Genomic DNA, 21,220 nt, shown 5'->3' on the forward strand with positions numbered 1-21,220 from the left:
TTCCTTCCTTCCTTCCTTCCTTCCTTCCTTCCTTCCTTCCTTCCTTTATTACTTCTATAATGTTTCAAGCAGCCAGATTCCGACTTTATTCCTTGCTTATTTCCTTCCTCCTTTCCTTAAAGCCGGTGTGCACTAGTAATATTTGTCATAAATACACGGTGAACTTATTCAGTATAATCTCCTTTTTGTTCCTTTCAACCTTATTTCTTCTTCTTTTGGTGATTCCTTCCTTTTTCCTTAAGCCCTTCCTATTTTACGTTTTATAACACAACAGTAAATTCCTTCTTTCCTTTCTTTTTTTTTTACTAAACTGAACACTGACCCTAAAAAAGGAAAAACCCTTTACATATTAAATGTTTAGGAACTCTGCTTATCAGTCCTTTCAGGGAACAGATTGGAAAACAGAAATATCATCCAATAGACACCTTTTATCTTTTCAACCCCTTGCAGGAGATCAAGCAGCTGAAGTCGATGGTCAGGAATGAGACGGTGATCCTTAGCGGATCCGACATACCGCCCCTGAAGATGGACAATGACATCAAGGGAATTGAAGCCCAGTATACCAATTTGGCCAAATATGCTAAGGAAGAAGTGGAGAAATGGGACCCCAAAAAAGTGAGGACAATAAAAAAACAAATCAAGCATTTTCATCATTCTGCAAGTAAAAGTTATTGTTCTTATACATTTTCCAAACTTTAGATGGATGACTTGGCACAAAGGGCAGGAGAGAAGGAGCAGGAAGTGCGTGACATAAAGAGAGAGATCGCTGACATCTTACGTAAAATCCAGAGGGCTAAGGCCGACTTGGAAGCTTTGAAAAGAAAGGTAGGAACAATATTTTAATAACATGGCATGTCTACATCTGTTTACTCTCTGGCCATCCAGCTGATATCCTTTTTTCCCCTTCACTAGGAAGAGTCAGTGAGAAAGGAAATGATGGATGTTTTAAAAGAGGGTGATGACAACATAGACGAAGCCCAAAAAACCATCAAGCAGCAAGAAGAAGCCTTGAGGGAACATAAACAGCAGCTGGCTAAGCTGATCTGCCAATACCAGGAGCTGCTGAACCTCAAACTGGCCCTCGACATCGAAATCGCCGCCTATGGCAATTTGCTGAACGGCGAAGAAGAGAGGTATGTGATGGTGGAGGTTACACAGTGAGATCATGCCAATATGCACAAGATGAAACTGTTTCAACCATGTCTAACATCTTGCTTCTCTCTTTTCTTTTCTATCAAGAATGCAAAAACTTTCAGGTGAGAACCATTTGATCTTGCTAACTGTCACATGTATGTGGTGCTTTTATATTTGCAGTCTTATTTTTCCACAATAAGGCTACCGGTCGCCATTATAGATGTTTTATAAAGGGAGGCTTGACCCTTCCAAAGAAATAAAGAACAGCTTATTGAATTTCTGCTTTTTCAGGTATTTTTGTTATCTTGTTGTTGCAGGTTAATAGGTTAGCAACCATCCAGAATCTGAACAAATTCTAAATCAAGGTTTCGGAGCTGTCATATTGTATGTTTTGATCATAAACTGTCCGATAAGATGGGTTTACAAGTAAAGCAATCTTGTCATCAATAAAACAAAAAACAATCTTCAGAGAAGTTTTTCTGATTTTACTCATCATTTCCTGATTCCGAATGACTTGAAATCTTGATTTGCAAACCCTTTCTTTTAATCCTAACAAAACTTAACACTCTAACACATCTTTGCTCAAAATTCCAGCTGTTTTAAATAAGTACGGCCAACACTTTTATTTGTTTAGGATGCAAATGAGAGGAAAAAACTGTCTCAGTTAAACTAATAAATGCAGGTTAAGGTCAGTTAGCCCGTTTATTTTGTAGGTAAGCTTTTCAATAGGTTGCAACACTGATTTAAAAAACAAAGTGCTGCAATATATCAAGAAATGCATAAATGTGAATGCATTTTGAAACAAGAATGAAGCAAAATTAGCAATGATTTGTTTATTCATCTTAAACCTGATTGATATCTACCAATAAATTGTGAAATGCACAAATGAATAATCAAACATCACATCAAATACATAAAAAAATTACTAAAAAGAGGAATTAAATTGTTTAAGTAAATGTATCTATTAAGAAATTAAAAATTTACCTCACTTTACATGCATAAATACATACAAAGTGAAGAAATTCTATGTATTTTTAGGGGTTTCCAGTCTGTTGCACTTTTGTAATCGAGGAAGAGAAAAAAAGACAGAAAATACGGTGGTAGAATTTCAAGTTGATCAAAAATGTCACGATTTTATACTCTGACTTTATAGGTTGGTGGTTAGAGTTAAAAATTGTACTTTTAGTTTCGATTTAAGATATTTAAAACACACAAAAGAAAAGAGATAATCATTTAAAAACATATAGGAAGCTGAAACTAAACACTCCATATAAAGCAGGCTCTTTACACATAATTTTGGATCTCTAAAATATTATATTAACATTTATTGTAATAAATAATAAAAAAAAATCATTTTCTGTCAGACACAAGACACTAAGAGTTTTTCTTTATAATCCAGACATTTAACACATTTCAGCAATTCTTAAGCTTTACTAATGTTTTGTGTTTCACTAAAATCAAACCTCTCTTCCTGCTCAGATTAAAGATCAAACAACCAATCCAAGTCCTTGCTTGCACGCAGACGTTCAAAAGCCAGAGAGGAAACACCTCCAGAAGAAGCCAAACCTTCAAGAAAAGACCCCAGGTGGGGAATCCACCTTTGCTCCAATGCCCGACAGAATATTTGTCCCCATAGGCACGTGGGAAGCCCCCGCATCATACCCACCTGCCGCTCAATCCAAGAAGCGCCTGCTAATCCGGCTGGAGGTGGAATCTGGAAGAGTTGTCTCCGAAACCACTCAGTTTACCGATTGATTGTTCGTCACCTCCTCCAGCATTACAACACATCAGCAAAATGTGAATTATTTTTTTTTATTATGATTAATTTGATTACTTTATCCTCAACCTGATAAAATTAAGAAGTAATTATCTCTGTTGTGTCCTTCCTGGTAGAGTGAACGTCTTGGTGCAGCTTGATGGCAGGTTGCATGTTCTCCCTTAATCTGTTTTCCAATTGTTTTACATCAAGTTGTGTTTTTTGGAAAAGTTTTCTCAACTTTACTGGGATGTGTAATGCCTTTGGTGGGGCGGCGGCGTTTTGTTAAAATCTTCTATATAATTTCCTGCAGAAACGGATAGTTTTTGCAATGCTGCAAGGTTAAAATCTTCTGTTGGCTCATTCGCAAGTGTCTGTTTTCATCTTTTTGTTTGACTTAAAAACTTCTAAAGATATCCCAAGTTTTCAGATTTCTGAGATTTGTGCTGATAAATAAAGCTTTATTGATGCCAAATCTGTTTTATTTCATTATCTTTACACATAGACACACACACGCACAGTATACAGTCATTACTTAGAAAAGGAAACACCGGCAAATAGCAGTGTTAACATATAAGGTAGTCCTACGAAAGCAACTTAAGCCTGGCATGGCTGAAAAAAGCTTCCCCTAGGGTTGCCAACTCTAACATCCATCCTACCGACAGTATGAATTGATTTTATATCATGTGTATGAATTGATTTGTAAGCATTTAAATCAAACATAAATCTTTTTTTTTTATAATAAGGGACAGTTCCTTTTTTAAAGGCCTAAGCCAAATGCATTTTTTACCCTCATGCAGAAAATACAAAATTAGCCCTTTAAAAAGCACAGTATCAATGTTCTCATTATCTGTGTTTGATGCAATACATCTGTGTGTAATTTTAAATATTTTAAGTGGAAGAAAGATGGTGGTGACCTAATCTATTTTTTACCATAAATAGTATTGAATCAAATTTTGAATGCACTTCTGTTTATTTAGATAAGCTAAATTTATTTTTGCTCATTATGTTTTATCTTTAAAAAATAACTATTGTCCACATGGTTGTTGCTAAAATGTCAGTTGTGACTAAAGGAGGGTTCGTAGAAAGAAAAGTTAAAAGATTGAACCCTCTGGTGCATAGCGGTCACTGTAGTGGACAGCTACTAAAAAGTCAGTATCTCTTTAATTCAATGGTTTCTATGGTAAAACTGCATATTAGTGTCTACGTAGAATGCTCTCTGCAGCCCCACTCCATTGAGTTCAGTTAAGTGGTCAGTCATTGTAACTGCAAGTAAATTTGTTCTGTATCCAAGATGGCCAACTAATAGCAACCCCAGTCGACCACAACTGGCATATACTCTCCATCCTTCTATTGTAGAAGTACGACGGAGTATTAGGGCCAGGCTAGAGACTTTTTACATCACCCAATGTCAGTGAAGTTCACTCACTGGTTAGTTGTGTAGCGCAGCGAACTATAGGCCTAATTTAATGTGAATGGAGACAGTGGAGGGATTTTCATGGGCTCAACGAAAAAGATTTGTGGTCCTTTAGTAGGTCCTTTAGGAAGACAGCAGAAGTGAGCAGACATGTTTTTCTGACTATAACAATTATATGGTACCTCTGGTATCCTAACCATTTCTGCCTCGGTTTCACAGGTCTATGATGATAGGTTTTTTAAGACCTGAAAAAAAGAAACACACATACACACGCATATATGTTTTATCACTTTTTTCAATATATACATATATATATATATATATATATATATATATAGGTTTTATTCCATTTTAATATATATATATACCGCAACAACCCAGCGGTCAGCCTGATTTGACCAGAAAGATGCAAATGGCAACCAGTGTTTAGCTGCATGTGTGTTGTTCTATCCCTTTTCCTGCTTTTATTTTCTGTCTCGTTTTCATGGTTTTATATTGAATCAATTTTTAGTTTTTGCTTAGAATTATGTACCGTGATAGAAATAAAGTTTACATGCTTAGAATTTTGAGGAAAAAATCTGTGAAGGAATTATATCTTTATTTAACATAGGAAGGATAAAAGCAGACTGCATAATAGATATGCTAAAATTCCTGGCCAATTCCTGGTGACAATTTATAAAAGAAAGATGGTAAACTATTCAAACAAGATCCCCTGATACAGTAAATAATATCAGAAAAAACTATGTTGATGCCCATGATAGCGGCCTATACTGTGCAAAGAGTTACTTATACGTTTATATTTTTCATTAACAACAGTTTTCACAATTTAAAGTTCTTTATCAGATTTGAGCATTTCACAAAAGTAGCATTAGAAAGTAAAATAATATTAATATATATTAATTAATATCCAGGAAAGTTACTGAGGAGATACTGGCTAGGGCGTAAATCAAACTGTTTATTTTAAAGTCATATAACTACAGATATGTTTTGTACATGACTTCACTTGAATGCACCGTAGAGTTAAAGGTCATAGGTGCGACTTTTTCATTGCAGTGATCAATTTTGCCAAAAGATTTATGCAGAAAAAAAAGGGCAAAATAAGGGGGAATATTGGTCAAAATTTAGAGTTTAGGCACTGACTTAAAGCAACAACGCATAACCTTTGACTCAAGTATAAACTTAATTTCAGATATCTTTAGTGAGTTATTTTCTAAAATTTGCCTTTCTAACTGGATTTGGTCTGATCTATCACTTAATGAGTCATGTGACCGAGAGGGCAGCTTGATGGTTCTCTGTTGTAGGATTTATTCTAGAGGGGTGAATTTGGCCTTGAGTTTAAATGAACTCTATATCTTCTCAATCCGCTTGTTGAAAGTGGTTTGCTACTGAAGAAAAGGGATTGTGATTTCCTTCTTCACAGGTTAGTTAAACTTTTTGCATTGCCAAACCTGGTGAGCTGAAGTGGTCCACCTGCTGGTTGAGAGGAGTTAAACATGTATTTATCTGCTTTAAAACTGCCTTAGAAAGGCATAAAAACAGCTTAAAGATTGGATATCTCCTTGACAACTTGTTTGATATGCTACTGGAACTTTATTTTTCCTCATTTCATCTCTAGAGGTGCCAATTTATGTTCAGGTTGCTGTAATTCCAAAGAGTTAGAACTATAAGCCCTCCAAATTATCACCTAATCAGCCCTGTAAAGACTGGAGAGCGCTAAGATAAATGCATACTTCCTGTCATGTGTGCTGTTGTTACTGGGCCTAATCCCCTCTTGTTGTCCTCTAGATATATTTGTAGCTCGCCTTGCTTCCATCTTTCCTCCCCAGCCCGCATACCAGAATATAGATAAACACTGCTGATGGAAGTAGGAGTAAACATTGTCTGGGGGGGGGCGTGACAGATGGGGCAAATCAATGATTGTTTCAACTGAGGTTGTTCTAGAAAAACTTTGATATCATGTACATCTTTGAGCTGTATTTATACACAGGACAGCAGTGATAATTAATTCTGATTGTGTGCATATAGGTGTATGAGTACATATATATATATATATATATATATATATATATATATATATATATATATATATAGAGTGTTGACGAGTTTTTGGTGTATAACAGGTTTCATATAATTGTTTTCAGATCTCTAGAATGAATTACTAATAAAGGAAAATAAGAATTACTAAAATTAAAAATGCATAATTTATAATGAAATCAAAAACAGAGGATCATAGTGTCACTTTAAGGTAATTGGATCTAGGAATAGGTCTAATATGCTATATTAGACAAGGAAGAAATAATTTCAAATACAGGTCTGCAGAAATGAACAATAGGTTTGATTTTCCTTTTTATAAAAACAACTCAAAAACATTCAAAAAACATTTTTTCATAACCCTTATCCATCATGTACAGTGACTGTAGGGGGCGCTGTTTCTTTTGTACTACTGTTTAACTGACATTTATTGTATTTTTACTATCATTAAAAAATAATAGAACAAGAATACTAATATATATATAAAAAAATAAAAATTTGTGTACAAAATGATCTACTCGTACTCATTGTCTCCCGATTCATCCAGGACCCGGTCGTGGGGGCAGCAGTCTCAGCAGATACTCCCAGGTAAGAGTAGGAACATAAACCAACGGGTAAATTGACAGCTTTGCCTTTTCACACAGATCTCTATTCACCATGACAGACTGGTGCATTGTGTGGATCAAACCCCTGCTTCGCTTGTACAGAGACTGGATTGCCCCAAGTAAAGGGCCCCAAACTCCGTACTCCTGAAGCGCCCCCCACAAGGCACCACAAGGGACCCAGTTGAATGCCTTCTCCAGGTCCACAAAACACTCGTGGACTAGTTGGGCAATCTCCCATGAACCCTCTAGCAACCTTCAAATGCTGTAGAGCTGGTAACCTGTTCCATGGAGAGGATGAAAATCACACTGCTCCTTCTGAAGCCAAGGTTCAACCAATACCCGGACTCTCCTCTCCAGCACCCTGGAATAGGCCTTCCCAGGGAAGCTGAGAAGTCTGATTCCCCTATAGTTGGAATAAACCCTTCAGTGCCTCTTCTTGTGTAGGGGAACCACCCCATCAGTCTGCCAGGCCAAGGGAAAAGTCTTAGACCTCCATGTGATGTTGAAAGGTGGCGTCGATCATGACAACCCAACAAAATCCAAAGCTTTTAGGTGCTCAGGGCAAATTTCGTACATCCCCAAAGCCTTGCCCTTGTGGAGTTTTATAACCACCTCGGTGAATTCAGCCTGGGTGATTAACGAGCACCCTAGTTTGAGGAGTTCCTCAAACTATTTCTTCAACCATCCAATGATGTCCTCTTTCAGGGTCAGCAGCTCCACACTGCCACTAAAAACAATGTTTGCAAAGCACTGCTTTAACCTCCAGAGGTGCCGGACGGTTTGCAGGAAAGGCCTCTCAAAACTCCTCCCAGGCCTGAGCTTTTGTATTTACGAATGCCCGTGCTGCAGCACGCATGGCCTCATGGTACATGCTTGCTGCCTCAGGAGTCCCACAAGCCAACTAGGCCTGATAGGAATCCTTCTTCAGCTTGACAGCATCCCTCACTGCCGATGTTCAGCACCAGGTTCCGTAACCACAGACCTTACGGCCACAGCAACAGGCAGCCGCATTGGCAATGGAAGCATGTCTCAAACCTCCCCCGGAATCTGAGAGAGGCTCTCCCATAAGGGGGGAGTGAACACTTCCCTGCCTGGCTCCAATGTGGGTCCAAACTCCGCCATACCGGGCAACATCACATATCTCAACTTTACCATATTATGATAGTGTGAAGTATTGAAAACATAGCCAGTGATTTATGTTTTTTGCACTATAAATTATTAAAAAAATAACTAAATGTATTTATTTTTTAACCATAGAAAATAATATAATCCCCTCCCCCTTACATTTTGATTTCACGACTTGAGTAAAACTCACTTGAGTACAGAGGAAAAATAATCATAAACTAAACAAACATGGATATAATCTGAAGTCACCCATACAAATAAAATTCCCATTTTTCTGCCTTGGATGATCAGCTGTTTTATGTTTTTCTTCTTTCGAGATATCTTTGCTTTACCATCTTCTTCTTTAGCCGATTCGAACACCCCACAATGCAACTGAATCCTTCATCAAAATGATAACATGTTCAAGTTCGGTTAATGACCCAATTATGTGATTCACCTGTGTGGAAAGTTTAAAAATTGCCCAAGTCAAATACAACAGTTATAGAAAATTTACATTTACTTTTTAATGTTGTCTGTTTTATGTGTGAATTAACAATATAACAACTCTTAATCTTCACCCTATCTTCAAATCCTGGGTGTGTCTAAACGGTGGGGCCAGGGGACCCGCGGAAAACATAGACCTTTACTTTTACTCGCAAGTGGAAACAAAACGATTATCCAAGTTTGATGCTAATAAAAGTTTATTTATTAGTACGGAATTCATAATTCAGACAAAAAATTATGAAGTAAATCAGAATTACCTGGAGCTACTCTCAATAACATCATTTAGGTCACTACAGTTAGACTGTGAGGCACAGTTTAAGAGCTTCCTTGATTTCTGAAAAAAGTAATTAGCAATTTAATTCCCTTACCTTTGGTAGAAAGGTAACATATAAATGAGGGTTATTTGGAGAACAAATACATCCAGTGGTGTTTATGTCAGGGTTGTATGATCATGTCAGAGGTACTTCTAATAGGTGTCTGGTGATTGGAGACTTCTGAGGAGGCAATACCGTAAAAACTGCTCCATAAAACTGGCTGATGATGTAACAGTTTGTGTTAATTTGCACTACTTGTATGTTTTTTTTAAGAAGCCATTGCTTTTCTGTCATCGAAATCATGTCAAATAAAAAAAAAAACAATGAAACACAAGAGAAATTTTCAAACCAAAATGCTATACTGCTATATTTCAAGATCAGATTTCTAATAGCCTTTGAATAAATAAAAGAATAAATTAAATTATCTAATAACTACAAAATGAAGATATTGAATGAATAAAACAGGTTTGTATTGACAGTTGATTAGAGATGCATGATATTGGGCTGCAACTAAGGATTATTTTGCAAATCGATTAATCTGTCGATTATTTTTTAGATTAGGAGAAAGGAGACTTTGAACTTGAGGCGTTCAGGATAAAGAGTATTGACAGAAGAACATTAAATGCAAAATGTTTAAATATTTGCATAATGTTTACATGTTTTAGGGTCTCTTTACCCCATTTAACAATTAATCGACAAGTTGATGATTATTTCAACAATCAATTAATCATGATTAATCCGATTAATTGTTTCAGCCCTAATGCTGATAGATTACAAATCAACTATTTGATAAATTACACTGATATTTTATCTATCTAGACCTATTTACACTGACTATTTGGTTTTCTCCCTCCCGACCTTTGCATCACAGCAAATACCAGTTTGGTTATCTGCTTCTGAAAACACATCACTCACATTTTAACTTGAGCATCTCCTGCATTAGCTGGGTCCACAGGTGCAGGCATAATCCTGCTCTTTGTTGCAAAAGAATGCCTTTTATATCAGTGAGTTATATGGTTGGGATGGCTCATGTCCAATATTGAGTTTTAAAGCTAAAATGCATAGAATAATGTGCATTCCTAAATTAGATTTTTGAAATATCAAAAATTTATCTGGAATATAGATAAATAATTCATCTGTCTATCAATCTAAATTAATTAATAATTACCCAATGTGAGATTTTTCAATATATATATATTTTTTTATATATTGAAAATGTAATTTCTGCTGAGCAAGTTTTTTTTGCTGTGTGATTAGTGGTGCTTTCGGTAGCATAAAGAGGCACTTACCTGTGGCAGCATTCATTCAAGAACCACCTCTGATAACCTCAGAGTTGAGGAAAGCTAACAGCCAGCCACACAAACCATCAACCTTAGAAGATGATTACAAAGAGTTGAAAGGCCCTTGACTCGTGACTCCTCAGAGTTTCTCTTCAAAAATAACAGAAAACTGAACAATGCAAATTAGTATAAACCCAACTGCCGTTTTAACGGCTATTTAAAATGTTTTCAGACGTCTGCATGATATTTGCAAAACAGAATGACAATAAAAGAGATAAGGGGTTTAGTTAATTTTGTTTTAGTCCTTTATCTTACCAATAAAAATCTGCTTCCCCTTTATTTTCCATAAACATGCACTGCTCTGTTTGAGGAAATGTAAATGTCCTTTAGTTCTAAAGCTTTTTTTAGAACTCCTATATTTGTTTTGCGGTTGCAGTCAAATATAATGGACTGAGTGGGAGTAAGAATAGGATACTGACCAGCTGTCAACCTTCCTCTGCTCTGAGGATAAATATTTCTCTGCAAACTCATAGTGATGTGATATTTTTCTACTGCAGGTAAGGGAATTATTAGTCTTAATTATATAACTTTTTGACATTTGAAAGAGTTTCCCATGATGCCTTTGGTATAAGCAGTTTTGGACTGAGGGAACTATGAAGAAAATTTCATCTTATTGGTACCGTAATCCCACTCTCTGTACAAGAAGCTGCCGCAAACTCTTTCCAAAACCAGTTCTTGCTGAAAACCCGGATCAATATGAATATATTGAGGAGTATTTTTTATTTTTTTTTTCAGATTGAAGTCTCTTCCGAACCTCGTGCCCTCCACCTGTCTCTAAGTTTTTGGACAAGTTTGAACGCCGGTTCCGTGTACTGCTTATTAGCCAGGCCAAGTACCATTGGCACCACAGCCATGCTTCCGATGCCAGTGCAGGACAACACGATGTGAGTGATGGCGCTCCTCTTGGTGTCAGATATTAAGAATGCTATACAGACATGCATGTAAATTAGGTAGGGAACCCAGCAGGCCAAAAAGGTCAAGGACACCGCCACCACGCAGCGGGTATACCGCAGGTTCATCCTCTGTTCCTGGTCTGACGCCTGGTTTCCTCGCTCCACCGCTCTGTGGAGGCGGCATATGTCCTTCATCTGGCCTCTGGTGATCCACAAAACACGTCCAGTCATGCCAGCGATGAGAAGAATCGCAGGTAAAACAAGCCCGTACACCTCTGAGTAAATGAAAGCGTTGGGAAACACCCGCCGGTAGGAGCAGCAGGATGTCAGGTTGGACGAGCAGTTCAAAAGCGGTAGCAACTTTTGGGTACTCTCACAACAGTTGTTCCAGTCTGGTGCTGACCAGTTATTCCATCCAAAGGCGGGCAAAGAGGCAAATAAAAGTGGGGGTGTCCATACTATGAGTAGCGCCAAAGAAAAATTGCGATGCATCCACAAGGAGCTATAGTGGAGAGGGTCGACGATGCATATGTAGCGCTCGTAGTGGACCATCACCAAGTTGGACAAAAACGCCAAGAAGAGGAAATTGGGAAAGATGTGAGCCACTAGGCAGGAGCTAAAACTCAACTCCCGGTTTAGACCCATGAGCGGGATGAAGGGCAGAGCCACCCCAGTGCACATATCAGCCACCAGCAGGCTAAGAAAGAAGTAGTTGGGTGTGTTGTGGAGCTGACGGTTGCAGGAGATACCCAGGATGATGACCAAGTTGGCTAGGATGATGGAGGTCGACAGCGGCACAGTGATGATATAGATGAGGTTTTCCATTGAGAAAACGTGGGGGTTGAAGTCTGTCACTGGTGAAATCAGCAGGCTTCCTCCTATTTGCTCTCACTCCAGTAAACAGCTACCCTAGAAGCAAAAACAAACTGTAAAAACCCAGAACTGGGAGACAGAAGGTTTATGGCTATACTTGTGTGGGGTCAGTTGTTTGCATAAACATGCAAATGCATGGTATGACCCTGTTTGCTAATTCTCTGAGAAGTATAATCACAGTTTAAGGACAGGAGGAGTGAGCGAACAAAGATGGAAAATTAGATATAATTGAGGGTGCAGCAGCAGAGCAGTAGAGGTCTGGGGAACTTATTGCTAAAATTAGTCAGGAAGAGAATGAATCAGTTATCCGCTCTTATTATGCACAAACATAAAAAGCAAGCTGATATAAAAAGCACTTCAGGAAGATTTAGATTTATGATTACAAGGGCTTTCAAAAGCCTAAAAAAAAGTAGATTTGAGCTAAAATGTTTGGATCCAAGCTTCATATCAGCAGTTGAGGGTCTGTGGCAAAAATAGGCTTTTCAGGCCAAAAGGAGGCATTTTGGTCTCTTCCCCTGAACCATGCAAACCTTTAATATCTTAAAAGCTATCTTAATGTGACAATTATATATATTATAGCAAACTAATATATGATATATATTCTGCAGCAACCCAGCTTTTTAATACTAATATATGATACATATTCTGCAGGAACCCAGCTTTTTAATAGTCCTCACCAGTGAACTAAAACAGTCTTGAAGTAGTCGGACTCTATCTGAGGCAAACATCTTGACTTGACAATATTTGCTCACTTATCCTTGTAAATGTTTCCCAGAACTGTGATGACATCTTTTGCCACAGCCCTCATCAGGCAAACAAACAGATTTTATTTCTGGTTTATGCCTTTCCAAAAACCTTTATATCCCTTAAAGTCCTTCTTTTGGATACAAGAAAGTTTGTTATTCTTACTAATCGCAGGAGAATGCTACTCCCTCTCGGGTTCTTAAAATGATCCATATTTAGAAATAATCAGTACTATGAAAAATGAAATACTCCTTTAGATACTCAATTGGTCATTGATATAAAGCGACCCATTCAATTAAGCCCATATTGTCTCATATCTTTTGGCAGCATCTCTGTTTAAACAGACACTCAGCCTGCCTGTGGTCTCCCCCGACTGAAACAATCATGCTGGAAGTTTGAACTCTCCTAACATGGCCAGCGAAACCCAAACAAATCAACATATGTGCCTCTTTTTGAAGTTTCTAGCATTTATTTTTTAGGAAAAACACAAAACACCAATAGATGCTGCTCTATGCTATCTGTAATATTCGCTTCCTGAACGAGGACAGCCTAATGAAGGTTATAAGTCGGTCATAATTCTTTGTAAGGATTCACTGTCCTTACAAAGTAAAGAACCATACAAAGCTCAGTTCAACTGCTAAATTAATTAACACAGGAAATCATTAATCGTTCTGTCAGCTACTAAAAAATAAAGCAAATAACCAAACCAAATGTTGTTTCTTCCTCTGTTACTTTTCTATTTTGTTTTAAAGGAGGACATCTTGGCTAAATAATAACAGGTTATGGTGAAGCCAGACTGAAACTGTCAATTAGAGTAGAAAAAAAGGGTAGGGACTCATAGAAACCTACCCTGCTGCTGTACGTGATCACTCAAGAAAATTCAATATAATGCAAAATTAAGAGAAAAAGAAATTGTCCAGTGCTTCTGCTGAATACATCCGTATTGATTAGAACCTTGTTTACACGCTAAAAATAATGTTTTATGAATCAAATCTATTTTTTCTTAAATAGTATAAAATTATCCTTTATTTGATGTTAATTAGATTAATTTGCATCAGCAGCTAATTTAAAGGCTGCTGGAGGCACACAATGGCTAACTAAAGAACCATAATTGTAATGAAAAAAGGTAATTAATCAACTCAACTAAAGGTAAACTCCTCCATTAAGGATACTGATGCTTGTATTAGTGTTATCTTGTCTAGTGCTTTGCTAAGCAGGCAGGTAAAACTTTCAATTTTCTAAATTGGTGCTGAATTTAATGTAAACTTATGCAGCCAATTTGCACTCCTTCTGCTTTAGGATGCATTTTTTTACAGGATAGACATCACACTGCTTCATCGGAAAAAAAATAGAAATAATTCATAATTGGCTCTTTTTTTATAGGAAACTGTATCCACAGTATAACCGGCAGTGAGCATAGAGATAATGCTTTTACTGCTGTTTTGCTGGTCGTTAATATTCTTAAAATAGGGCCACTTAACATTGTTCTTTGAACAGATCACCGGGTGGCTTAAGAGTCTACTTCAGAGGAGTATTTATGAATTTTCTTGTTTATAACCAGCAAACTTTCTCTGTGGTGCCATTCTATTAAAGAGCCGCTGAAACTGCAGGGGAGTGTGATTTAAAAAGTCTCACAAAAGGGGTTATAGGTCGTCATGACTCTAAATCTGATTGACCCTATCTGTTTGGGAAACAGCCGACAGCAGATAAGGGGATATTTTTAGAGCTAGAGGCTAATGTTATTTAGGAAATCTAAATTTACAGCTTATTTTTCTCTGATTGGTCATAGGTTATCATATATATCCTGAAAAATAAGCATTTGTACAAAATGTACCCTAGATAATAAACGAAATCAATAGCCATTGTCCAAAATCAAATAATATATCCAATATATCTAAATATGTCATAAACTAACGATTTTCTGTGATAATTTAGTTCTAATTTGAAAACTAATTGCTCAAAACAATATAATGTATTGCAATTATTAGTTTGAACCAAGTTTCCTTAAAGCTCTAACCATATATAAACTTTAAAAAAATATAAAGTTTTTTTTTTATCAAAATCTTAAAGTTTTGGCTTTATTGCTTTGTCCTGTTCAAGCACTATGTTCCAGGCATGCTTGTGTCCATGATATTAATGTTCACAATTCAGTTTCTAGTTTTTGTTCTCAGTTAAATATATATATATATATATATATATATGTATACACATATAAATTAAGATATTTATTCATTTCAGATTCATTGCATATATGTTATATTAGGACATTGCCTTTTAATACATTAAGAAAGGATGTAAGAAAATAATGAAATATTAAATAAGGATAAGATGGAGTTAGCTGTTAAAATAATTTAATAAGCCTGTAAATAAATATTCCAGCTATTTATAGTAGGCCTGTGGTTTGAACTTAATTCCAGCTAGGGTTCAGCATCCTGGATCAGGTGCAGCGGGACAATAAGGTCGACAATACTTTCATCTAGCCTGATTCTAAGCTAATTTCAGTTAGCTGCTGATTCTGCAGGATATTATCTGTAGTAAGCCAAGAGCATGCCTGACAAACTTTTTGAGTCATGTTTAACTTATAGAGAAAAAAAATGGTGAGTTTTGGTTGTGAATGTGAACTGTTTAAAAAGCTATCAGTCATACTTGTACCAAAAGAAAGTAAAAAAAAAAAGGTGTCCTCATTAATAAAAAAAAAAAAAAAAAAGAGACAATAATTTATCAAAGCTAATATCTCTTAAGTGGAAATTGACCCATGAGGCTGCCAACATTTTTACATTAACATCTGCAAAAGCTGGAGGTTTAAGTTGTTGATTTCTATAGGCGATATATTTCTTTGTTTGGAAATTTCTTGATAATGGACCTTAAACAGAGGGGGAGGACTTAGGTTTTAGCTGTCAAAAACCTACAACGCAGCGATAGAGTTGATTTCTCATCGCCATGTAGGAAACCAAAAGGTATTGCCTGGTTTTGCAGGCCAACAATGACCCTAACCACTCCCCCTTAGGAGGCATGGGTCAGTATCGGGTTTTGGAGGTCAAGAAAGGAATCAAGAAAGGAACTGAATGACTCCCCATTACTAAAGGTTGGACCTGTTTTTTGGGTTACATTTGCATGTTTTGTAAGCCAAAACAAGAACTTTGTTTCGGCCACTCTATAAGTAGGAAACTTAACTCTACACCAGACATTTTGAATACAGAAAGCTTCCTCGATGGGAAGCGAAATGACAAAACAAAGTCCAGTGATTTGTCTTTTTTTAACCTTGATAAAGGAGTACGTTTGAACAAAAAAAGGGAAGAAAAACCCAACAGGATCAATTAATACTCACTGTAGCATGGTGGTAGCAGTATAATGATCTGGGGTTTATTTTATTGATAGAGCTTATTTGCTAAAAGTAAAACAAACAACTTAAAGTTTCTAATACAAATCACTTTTCGCAAGATGAAGGAGGATTTTAGCATAAAAATCAGTCCAAGCATACAGTATTTTAAGCATGTAATGGCTTAGGCTGTGCAAATATATCTTTGGTGTCCCCTGAAGAAGACTGGGAGCAAGATATGTCCTCACAAAGTTAGAGATCTGGAAACGTTTGCTTGATGGAGTAGGCAAATTTTATTTGCCTACTCCAAGTAGACAAGTAATTTTATATATTCAAAAATGTTCAGGAAAGTTTAAGTAAGGTAAGAAGGTTATTTCATTGTAGTTTTATAATCTTCCCCTGGTAAATTGGTTAGATTTTGTAGTTACAGTTCATACACACAGCATAAATGTCAAATTTAATCTATCTGTTATTTTTTCTACTGGTCCTAATTTGTTATATCTTTTTTTAATGGGAATGAAAAACTTCTGCACCTTTTAAATAACTTTATTTAGCCCATCAATATCCTTGTTCATGTTATATGGTGTTATTGTTCTAGATCTAAAAAGCAAAACATGCTGATAATAAAAAAAACCTGCAGCATCTATGATTTTGACATTAGAAATAAACAAACCGGTGCATTTCCGGGGTTTGCGTGTAAGAAGTTCATTTTCAAGCAGAAAGGGAGGTGTTTTATGGTATCAAAGTCCTGCTATAGTTTGAGCAAATGGTGTTTTTAAAGGGTCTTTAAAAGATGACACACAGCGCAAATTGGTTTTTAGCGTTTACTGGTTAAGAGCCGTTTTATGCTTTCTGGAAGGTTTTTATTGTCAGGGATGCAGCATAACATTGACTCTATTTTAAGATGGAATTTTCCTCTGATATGAGGGATTGTTAGTTTGATAAAGAACACACAGTGCTTTAAAGGAAATTTCAAAATAAAATGATTTTTTTTCATCATGTAAAAAACAGCATTTTGATTTAATAATAATAAAAAAAAATGAAATACATGCCTCAAGGAGCTTTTCTAATAACAAATCTAGAGGGAATTTTATATCTAGTTACCTTTAGTGATGAGCTGTCTGGTCAGGTATCATCTGTGAGAAAAAATTTCACCTTTTTTTCCAGCTGATTCTCCTGCATATCATATCTCCAGCCAGAAGCACTGATGAGGTTCAGTGAGTTAACTATAGGAGCTTCTGCTTTTTCCTCTGCAGTCCTCACCGAGCAGTCAGACAGAGCAAGCAGCTAACTCTCTTCCTCACAGATACTTTAAAAAGGAAGTGCGTTCAAAAGGAGGAGGAGATAGTGGTCATCCTGAGTGTCTTTTCCTAAAGGGGGTTTGCTGGCAGTCGACCATCAGACCATCAGACTATCTCAGAATTTTGTACTTTTTTCTCATTTTTGACATCACTAGAAATTATTCTGTGTTGTCATTAAGCTGTGATGCAGAGGGGGAAAAAAAGGATGATTTTTAGTATGATGCCTTCAGATTAGCAGTTTTTTTCTTTTTATATGAAAAACGTACAGAATTCAGAATCAGTAGAAAATGTTTACATTAGGAATTAATAACCAGAGTAAAGAGAAAACTAATTAATGATAAGATAGAAATTATTGAAGCCGACCTTTTCTAATATGAAAATATATTTTTCCTCTTTCTTAATTAATGAGTTGTGATTGAAAACAATTTTAGCTTTAAATTCATTATCAACCGGAAATCAGTGAAATAGAAGCGGCCTAATAGCATTTTTAGCAAGTTTGGCAAATAAACCTTCTGGCAATTAACTAACCATAAGTACCTCCACGAAAATAAAGTAATATTTCGATGAATTAACCAGAAAGTAGGTCAGACATGCCTGCTGTTGGAGCTGCTCAAGCCATTTAGAATGCTGAGGTGGGGGAATCTTCTTTAGTGTAGATAGAAAGTGTGTATATTGTAACTAATTCCACACCGTCTATTAAGTCTATACCAGTGACAGTTTGTTCTGTCAGAAAAGGGCACAAAAGAATCACTGTGGGCCTTTCCTAGCTAGAAATTGTTTTTTTTTTTTTTTATGTTGGGCACAAAAAAAGTAGATTATACAGATAAATAATTTCAAGTAAAGGGATTATATTCTTCCTATATTGAAAGTTTTTTTGTCTACATCTTATTTGAAGGGATAAGCTTTTTCTTATTCATTGAACATTATATATTTATAAATATGTATATATGCATATATATATATATATAATGCTAATATAGAAGTTATATAACACAATATATCAATTATTACATAAAAAACAAAACTTGATTTGTTTCATGAAAAAAATCATGAAAACATGATTTTCAAGCAATTTATGGTTAAAAAACCAAGAGTTTTATTGATAAATTGAACAAACCTCTTAAAAATTCCTGCAGGCTGTTGGGAAAGAATAGATTTGTATGAAGCTGACAACTACTTGATTCTTTTTTGTTTGCCCCAAGGGTGAACAGCGCTTATAAATCCATACATGTATACACCTGAATTCATAACAGCTGTCACAGACATCTGATATTTAAACAGAAAGTTGGATAGAAGAGCAGCAGAGAGCTTGTTTTGTAAGCCAAACACAGAGGCCTCCCCTTCTATGATAGTTTGGAACAGACCGGGTCCTGGAAAAGATGAATAAGCTGCGGTCAGATAAAGCTTTTAAACAGAAATGTTCCTGAGACTTGGAGAATTTGAGAAGAAACAATGCAAGGAGGACAGGCTGGACATAAAAGCACAACATGAAGAGGCTGAGCATTATTGATTTCCCCCGAAATCCAGTCCCTGTACGACGATTAAACAGAGCTCTAATCTGGTTTATTTTTGTCTATTGCAGAAAAATGTAAAATGATAAGATTAATTAACCCTGGCTTACTAAGAAACTGCAGTTTTGGATTTTTTCCCAAAAGGTTATTAGACAAAACCTCTAACCATAACTGCATAAATCCTAGACAGAAAAAGTTTAAGATATAGTGAAATTAAAAAACAACCAAAGCATCTAACTATTGGTTTTCTTGTCCTACATCATTCTTATAATAATAAATTAGTTTCTTAACTAATCCATCCTGAATAGTGATGTTGATTAATTACTTTATATTTCGAAAGGCTCCTTCTAACACATTGAGTAAAATATATGATTCTAAAAAGCACATTAGCTTCTTGGAGCATTTTTATTCTTACTGTTCTCACAAAATATGGAAAAATATTACATATTTAGTCAAATTTGATTAGACTTGTGTAACAGTTTATATTGAACAAATTAATAGGAAAAACAAAATACTTGATTTCTAGCATAATAAAATGTAGCAATTTTTTATTATTTAAAAAAAAAGTCATACTCATTGACTGAATTTGAAAGCATTGGTAAAATTAGACTGTTTTTTGTTGCAACAAAAGACTTTGAAATTAAACAAAAAAGGAATGTGCTGGAGAATGTTTGAGGTGCTGTCATACTGTGAGCCTGTTTTACTTTTAAAGCCCTGGGAAGGATGCAGTAGGGGAGGGTGCTTTGAAGCCTTAAAAATCATTTTAAATGGAAATTTGGTTATTTTTAATCAAAAAACAGAAAAACCTGGTGTTTATTCTTGTACAGTTAACATGTTTATTTAAACTGTATGATGTTGCATGTTTGCTGTTTTTATCATATTCAATTTTTCGTGTTTTATTTTGGATTTTATCTCGTAAAAGGTGATATATAAATAAAGTTTACCTTGCCAACAACAGGTAAAAATCAACATGGAAAAGGTTCTTAAAAAAGAAAAACTTTTACTTTAAGAATATACCAGAAATCAGATCCACAACCTATAGAAAATCTTACAGCATGAGACAAAAAGAGATAAAAAAAAACAACTCTTTTCTCTCTGACTACTCTAAACTTGTGAAGAACTCCTCGTGCAAAAATGGAACACACCGATGATGTAAACAGAGACAAGAGAAGACGCTGTGTTGAGACAGTGGAGGGAAATACCCTGCTCTCTGTGTAAACTACATCTGACAGGTATCATTTTTCCCTGTGTCCTGTTGCGACTCTGCCGAGTGTTGTGCGAGCACATTTGATCATATACAGTTGACCATTCTTTCACCTTTATTTATGTGAAACACACATTTTGTTTATAGCAGGGTTACAGATGAATGCTGTAAAAAAAAATGGAGGAGCTGTACAGTCTTTCTGGGACAGTTACCTTTACACTTGTGTGTACAATGGCACAAGGAAAAAGCACTTGTGCACAGGATGCCCACTGACGGTTTCCTTTTTTTCTGAACAGCCAAGAGGAAGTGGGGGGGGTTCAAACACAAATAAGGCTGACAGTAGGCACACTATGCTGGGGAAACAATATTTGGGTAGATCCGGTGTAAAATGTACAACATATCCCAATTCTACTAAACTAAAGGAGGCTGCAGCTATGTATCAGTGCCTGAAATGCTGAAAAAGTATTTCCTTACTCACCTTTCACTCTTTATTCTTACAGTAAATTTGAACAGTTTTAGCTGAAATCAAGACTTTTTAATTTTGACCATGTGTTCTGGTGCTATACTGCCAAGCAGTTGCAGATTGTCACCTCAGTTTCTTGTTCTCATCTGACAGCAGAGGGAGCCGTCAAGGTGTTTCTCTGCTGCAAGCCTTCTGCTTTAAGATTTGGTGTATTTTGCATTTAGAGACGGCATCCCACATACCCCAGACATTAACAAGTGGTTATTTGAGCTACTGTTGCCTTTCTACCATACTGAACTAATCAATTGTCTGCTTCTTATAGCTGACAGTTTAACAGTAGGATCCAATAAAGATGCAGATGAGTGTGTTTATCGTCCCTTTAAGTGGGAAATGAAACTGACTCAAAGCTTTATTTTCTGACGTTAAGGCACACAGAACAAGGCTGTTAAGTGACACAAATGCGTCATCAAGAACAACAGCCCCTTTTTCTCACAGCAGGACTCGCTCAAAGAGGCCTTCTTCCGGTAATATGTTTACACAAACGAAGATCCCCCAACGGATCTCAATTATATAAGGATAGACCCCCCCAACACACACACACACACACACACACACAGACATACATCTTAAAGCAAGGAGTCAAGATGATTAATGTCAGTTTTAATGGAGTTCTCTTATCACCACTCTCATGGTAGTTGAATGGATGT

At 36.2% G+C, this 21,220-nt stretch overlaps 2 protein-coding genes across 2 annotated transcripts in view; one reads left to right on the top strand and one right to left on the bottom strand.

The window, feature by feature from the left end:
- The window catches only part of LOC107095734 (keratin, type II cytoskeletal 8-like), a 5,029-nt gene extending 1,675 nt beyond the window's left edge, over window positions 1–3,354 (top strand). The window contains exons 5-9 of the mRNA XM_015391985.1: window positions 451–615; window positions 700–825; window positions 913–1,133; window positions 1,240–1,256; window positions 2,657–3,354. Of these exons, the coding sequence (XP_015247471.1) occupies window positions 451–615; window positions 700–825; window positions 913–1,133; window positions 1,240–1,256; window positions 2,657–2,889 (762 nt within the window). The 3' untranslated portion in view covers window positions 2,890–3,354. The remainder of the gene's footprint in view (window positions 1–450; window positions 616–699; window positions 826–912; window positions 1,134–1,239; window positions 1,257–2,656) is intronic.
- A 5,910-nt stretch (window positions 3,355–9,264) lies between these two features.
- gpbar1 (G protein-coupled bile acid receptor 1) lies at window positions 9,265–17,327 on the bottom strand. Its single transcript, XM_015391993.1, has 2 exons — window positions 17,139–17,327; window positions 9,265–12,007 (listed from the first exon to the last, which is right to left on the bottom strand). Exon 2 carries the CDS (start codon window positions 11,921–11,923, stop codon window positions 10,937–10,939), a length of 987 nt encoding a protein of 328 aa, XP_015247479.1. The 5' UTR covers window positions 11,924–12,007; window positions 17,139–17,327; the 3' UTR covers window positions 9,265–10,936.
- Window positions 17,328–21,220: the final 3,893 nt, after the last annotated feature.

Source organism: Cyprinodon variegatus, unplaced genomic scaffold (assembly GCF_000732505.1).
Source record: "Cyprinodon variegatus isolate N-32 unplaced genomic scaffold, C_variegatus-1.0 Scaffold568, whole genome shotgun sequence".
Lineage (NCBI taxonomy): Eukaryota > Metazoa > Chordata > Actinopteri > Cyprinodontiformes > Cyprinodontidae > Cyprinodon > Cyprinodon variegatus.